General features: G+C 47.1%; 1 protein-coding gene across 1 annotated transcript; it reads left to right on the top strand.

The window, feature by feature from the left end:
• The first annotated feature begins 5396 nt into the window (after positions 1–5396).
• On the top strand, positions 5397–6201 carry LOC105707581 (RNA-binding protein 38-like). The gene is made up of 2 exons (XM_064373430.1): positions 5397–5943; positions 6062–6201. Exons 1-2 carry the CDS (start codon positions 5436–5438, stop codon positions 6199–6201), a joined length of 648 nt encoding a protein of 215 aa, XP_064229500.1. The 5' UTR covers positions 5397–5435.
• The last annotated feature ends 374 nt before the right edge of the window (positions 6202–6575 follow it).

Here is a 6575-nt window from a genome sequence, read left to right as displayed (position 1 = left end):
TTATGGTTATTTCTTGATCATATGCTAAACAAGAGGTGAATTAATCATGAGTTTTCCAGGACAGGGGCAGGCAATTCCCGGAACTGAGGGTTTGTCCCCTTTTTAGACTATATAGGATAACTTCTGGACGTTGCCATGGCATTTGTAAACTGTCATGGCACTAGTGGGAGTGCCTTTTAGCATGCTAATGCATTGTAATTAGCATATAATGAGCAGCGAGGACCACCAGATGTTGCCATCTTGGGTTTAGTGGGTTTTGGCGGGCTTCTTTACCGCATCCTGTTTTATCAGAAGGGTCTTTGTGACCTGTATCTTGTGACTCCAGCCCTGCTGACCTCTTATCCTATCACTAAGAATGCCTAACCTAGGAATGCAGCCAGCAGGTTTCATCTTCATTTTACCCAGCCCCTCTTCAAGATGGAGTCACTTTGGTTTGAACACCTCTGAGGGTGTAAGCAACTCATGCTAGTGAGAGGGCTCCACAGTCATCTGACCTCGGGCTGCTCTGGCTTCTGCTTTGTGGCTGTATCACAGTCCACAGAAGCCCTTCAGCCATCACATCTGCCTTCCAAACAGCAGGACGGGTGAAGGAGGGATGATAGGCCAAAGAGCATATACCTTCTGTCATTTAAGGAAATTTCTTGGAAGCTATCACACACTTTGCCACTTACATTCTGTTGGCCAGAACATAGTCACATGGACACATCTTGCCACAAGGACAGCTGGGAAATAACACTGCATTAGTCAGGGTTCCCCCAGAGAAACAGAACCAATGGATGTGTGTATATATAGAAAAAGATTTATGATAAGGAATTGGCTCACATTATTAAAGAAGCTGGCAAGTCCAAAATCTGTGGGGTGAATGGGCAGGCTGGAGACCCAGGAAAGGTGGGTCCAAGTTCTAGTCCTCTGTAGAACAAGAAAGTACTGAGGATGAAGTCTGAAGGCAGGCTGCTGGAGAATTCTCTCTTCCTCAGGGGAGGAAGATAAAATATTTGATTTTATTCAGGCTTATTGATCTATTCTTTTCTTTTTGGTCTATTCAGGTTTTCCACTGATTGGATGAGGTTCACCTACATAATGGAGGACAGTCCGCTTTACTTAAAGTCCCATCAATTTAAATGTTAATTGCATCCAAAAGTACTCTCACAGAAACACCCATAATAATGTTTAACCAAATATCTGGGTACACTGCGGCATCCAAGATGACACATAGAATTAACCATCACGGGCATCTTTATCTGAGGCAGCTTATGATGTCTGCACTTTAGGTGAGGGGTTGGCAAACTGCAGTCCACAGGACAAATCTGTTTTTGTACATAAGCGTTTTGGGAACTCAGCCACACTCATTCATGTACATATTGCCTATGACTGCTTTTGCACTACCATGCCAAAGCTGAGTCTTCTAATGAGACCACATGGCCAGCAAAACCAAAATTATGTACTGCATTTGACTCTGTACAGGAAAGCCTTACTGATCCCTGTTTTAGGCAGTTATGTGCCCAGCTAAATACTGGGAGTACCAAGAGAGAAAGGAAATGGTGGTGGGCAGATAGCAATCTTGACCCACAGCAGCATACAGGATTTGCTGGTGAAATCTTCTAAGAAATATCCCAGCCATTCAGCAGCAAATTTTTTTGTGTGATCTATGAGATATTGAAGGAATTATAAAGAAGTACAAGCCATTTCCCCCAATCTCAGGAATTTAGTGGATTAACCGTGGAAAGCAATGGTCTTTGGACCCAGAAAGGGCTGAGTTTAGGCTGAATTATTAGCCATGTGACCAAACTTCTCAAAACTCCAGTTCTCTCATCTCTAAAATGAATATGATCCTATTACCTCATCAGCTTGTTACATAAATTAAATAAGGTCATTTATGTGGTGTGTAGCGTATCATAAACCCTTTCTTCTTGTCTGATAGCGAAAACAATGATAACTAACAGTAATTAAGCTTTATCTGTGTGCTGGACTCTGGGCAAGGGTTCTTCATGTGTTAACTCATTTAATGCTCACAACAGCCCTACGAGGTAGGAGCAATCACTATCTTCATTGTATGAATGAGAACACTGAGAGATGAGGTATCTTGGCAAAGGGTGCCTAGTTAGAGTGGAGCTGTGATTCAAACCCTGCTTGCCTGATTTCTGAACCCAAGAGCCTACCCATCAGGCTGTCCCACAGCCTTCCCATATCACAGCCTTCCTGCCATCATCTCCTTCCCACTCTGGCTGTTAAGACATTCATACTGTAACTGAGAAAGCAGAGCATATTCAAATAAAAAGCAAATTTGTAACATAAGGCAGTGGGGATGAAGTGCCCAGTGAGTGGTATCACTCAGATACAGAGAGATTCCACTCCCCCAGAGTGGTCAGGGGAAGGATCACAGCAGGGATGGGGCCAAGTTGGGTCATGATGGAGCTACAGGATTTAGAAGACTGGAAGACACTGTGGCAGGCAGGAGGAGTGGAGTCGGTAAGATGTGGAGGTGAGAAAGAAATAGCAAAGTTAAGGAATAACAAGTAAACAAACCTGGCTAAATCACAGGATTCTCACTGGGAGTCCTGAGAGAGCAATCGGGGAAAGAAGATTGGAATTAAATGAAGGAGCTTGAATGTCCTAAAAAGTTTCACTGTGTTTGGTAAACACTGAGTAGCCACTGGAAGGCTTTGAACAGTGAAATTACATGATGGCAGCAGTGTCTTTAGGAATAATGTGGTGGTTTCAGGAGGGATGACTGAGGCACAGGGGCTGGGAGACTAGTTGAGAGGCTTTTGAAATGATCTAGGCATGAGGTAATGAGAACTTGGAGTGTTAGCACAGGCGTGGGTGGAATGGCAGGAAGGTAGGAGACATGTGAGTGGACATCACGGGGCACTTGGTGACTCCATCTGGGAGTGAGGAGAGGGAGGGGCAGGATGACTCCCAGGCTTTCAGCCTTGGTGGTGGGAGAATTTTGTTCTAAAGAGAAGCAGAAGGGCAGAGGGGAGCTCCGTCTGCCACCCCACCTCTGCAAGGTCTCTGTCTCCACCAAGCATCTTCTCTTACTCAGCTGTCACCAGATACCTGTGAGCAGCCAGCCATCTCCTCTTTCTTCTTTGCAGCAAGGTGCCACTTCCACCAAAGAATAACCTAGGGCAGAGAAGAAGCATGAGATAGGAATTTACATCTGTTCTGTCCATCGCTGGCACTGTAATCTTGAGCACACCTCAACTTCCCTGAGATGTAGTCATTAAAACAGGGATGACAATATCTACTTGATAGAGTACTTGGGAGTTACATAACAAACACAAAGGCTTTAGTGCTGTGTCTGGCATGGAATAGATGCCCAATCATAACGGCTAACACAACTGAGCTTGAAACAGGCACTGCTCTAACTGCTTTACATGATTCACTTGTCTACTCCTCTCAACAATCCTGCAAGGTGGACACCACTCTTAATTCAACTCACAAAGAAAGGAGGTATACAGAAGACAGAACTCACCAACATCACAGGGTCTAGGTGAGGATGAACCAGGCAAGAAAAAAATCACATTAAGAAAAAACTTAATCTCCAACTTCCATCAAGAATACTTGGCAATAACAAAAATAAAACATCAGCACTTTTCATCTAGTGATAGCAAATTACACAAAATTTCTGAATAAAATTTATTCCAGCAATGTTAAATATTATATATTATATTGGAATATATTAAAATACAAAGAGAAAATGAATGTGATCATAAGAATGTGTATGGGAGAAAAATTAATCACCATCATCATGTCAAATAGGGACAAATGCTTTTTGTGTAAGAAACTTCCAGCAAACATATATGATATAATCCTTTGCCACAGGAGAGAATCAGGAATGATGAATTCCTACATGGAGAACAAAATGTGAATTTCTACTCTGTCTTCATGTGACTTCCCAGAGATGCCCCCAGATTTTCCTACAGTGGTGGGGATATGGGATGGACTGACCCCAGCAAAAAGCCCATATAAAGCAGTTCCAATTTCCCTCCACAAACTGTGGCTCCCAGTAAAAACCACATACGATTTTTCTGCAAATCACATTTTTTTCTGGCCTTCCACAAGATGACAGGGGCCTAGAGAAGGCGGTATTACATGGAGTTACCTGGGTGTGCACTTGTTGGGATGTGACATTTGATGCCTATTTGCAAGACCTGTTATCAGTGGTCTTTGCAGAGAATGTGTAGTCACCATGGTGCAATAATACTGTATCTGAGCACCACACAGGTAACCAGATGTGCTCAATCAGTGTGATCCACATGCTATGATGTGTGCTCTAGCAGGGCACAGACAGACACATTCCGCTCTGCCAATGTACAAACAGGGAGTGTGGCAATGACACGGTTATTCACAATCACCATGGAGTCTGATGTGGCATTTTTAAAAATGCATAGATCTATTTCAACTGGTATAAAAACATCACTGATGGGTGAAAGCTATTGAGTTAGACAGAAATGTAACCCTGCAAATATATATTTAAATTTTGACTAATGAACAGGATCTCTGAATGGTGTGTATATACATATGTATTTTGTATGTAATTTCAAATGCAGTTTTGGATATTTATGAAATTGTATATGCAGGAAAATACACCTCAAATTGATGAAAATTGTGTCTGGATATAAATGGCTCCTTTTTATTTTAGCGTTTAAATATTTTATCTTTACATTTATTCAGGTGTGTATTAATTTTCTATTTATGAATGACCACAGTTCAGCCAGCAGTTTACTACAGCACTGATTCATTTTCTCACAGTTCAGAGATGAGAAATGTGTCAGGTTTTTCTGTTTGGTCTCCCAAGGCAAAATCAAGCTCAGAGCCCTGGGCTCTATCGTTGAGGCTCTGGGGTGGAATTTACTTCTAAGCGCATTCAGATTGTTGTCAGAATTCATTTCTTTATCATGGCCCCCATATATTCAAAGCTACAACACGTGAAATCACCCTTGTGCTCCTGAGTTCTAACTTCCTCTGCTATTGCATCTCTCTGACGTATATTTCTGCTTCAAAGACACATAGGACCCACCCAGATAACCCAGGATAACATTTTCCTTCCCCCGCCCACCCCGCTTTTGCTTTTTTTTTTTTTTTTTTTTTTTTTGAGACTGAGTCTCGGTCTGTCAATCATTTGGGGGCTGCAGTGAGCCGAGATCGCAACACTGCACTTCAGCCTGGTCGACAGAGCGAGACTCAGTCTCAAAAAAAAAAAAAAAGGTCAAAAGGAGCACAGCGCAGCTCCGAGAGCACTGCAGGAGCCACACGAGAGCGGTGGTGCCTGACTATTGGACCCGCGCCTCGCCGCCCTGCGCGCTACCAGCCTCGCACCCTGAGCGCAGCCCCGCGCGGCCAGGGTCCGTAGGCGGCGGGCCGCCCCCAGAGCTGCTGCAGCCGCGCCGCGCGCGGGCATCCCGCCGCCCCCGGCAGCCCCTGGAGCCATGCACCGCTCGCAAAACACCAAGTTCACCAGGATCTTCGTGGGCAGCCTGTGGTACCGCACCACCGATGCCTCGCTCAGGAAGTACTTCGAGGACTTCGGCGACATCAAGGAGGCCGTGGTCATCTTTGACCCCCAGACAGGTAAGTCCCGCGGCTACGGCTTGGTGACCATGGCCAACCCGGCGGCAGCCCATAGGGCTTGTGAAGACACCCACCCCGTCATTGATGGCCACAAGACCAACGTGAACGTGGCTTATCCGGGCGCCAAGCCACTGAGCCTCCAAACGGGCTTTGCCATTGGGGTGCCGCAGCTGCATCCCACCTCGATCCAGCGGACTTACGGGCTGACCCCGCAGGACATCCACCTGTCCGTCACCGTGCAGCTCAGCGCGGTGATCCTGGCCGCCCCGGTCCCATCGCTGTCCCTGCCCTACATGGAGTACACGCCAGCCAGCCGGGCCTACGCCCAGTACCCACCGGCCATCTACACCCAGTACCCACTGGCGACCTATGACCAGCACCCACTGGCCACGTACACCCAGCACCCACCGGCCACCTATGCCCAGCACCCATTGACCACCTACGCCCAGTACCCACTGGCCACCTACACCCAGCACCCATATGCCATCCCCTGCTACGGCTGCTGGCTTTGTGGGCTACAGCTACCCGGCCGCCGTACCCCAGGTCCTCTCAGCTGCAACCCCCGGAGGCACCATCTTCGTGCAGTACCTGGTGCCATGGCTGCAGCTCGACAGGATGCAGTGAGGGGCGTTCCTGCCCCGAGGACTGTGATATTGCCACCTTCACAGCAGACAGCTGCAGGGCCACGATGGGCCGGCGGGAGCCTGGCTGAGCTTCAGCGAGGAACTGCCAGCTCCCGTGCCTCCAAAGACCACTCCGCCTGTGCCCTGGGACTGCGGAGAGATGGCTTCTCTTTGAATCTAGGTCCCATGGTGTCTTGAGGGAGGACTTGAAGAATGACCGACAGCTCTTTAAAGATGCAACCCCGTTCCTTGCACACCACCGCAGGCTCTCCTTGCACCTCTCCTGCCTCTCCACACTCCAGGTACCCTCAGGCTTGTATCCTCACCGCAGTATCCGGGTGGGATGTCACAGACCTTCTGCAGCCCCTGGCAGCC

The sequence above is a fragment of the Aotus nancymaae genome, unplaced genomic scaffold, assembly GCF_030222135.1.
Source record: "Aotus nancymaae isolate 86718 unplaced genomic scaffold, 86718_ANA_hifiasm-v0.15.2.pri h1tg000008l, whole genome shotgun sequence".
NCBI lineage: Eukaryota > Metazoa > Chordata > Mammalia > Primates > Aotidae > Aotus > Aotus nancymaae.
The sequence above is the reverse complement of the archived record's forward strand: the minus strand, read 5'-3'. Positions and strand labels throughout refer to the sequence as shown.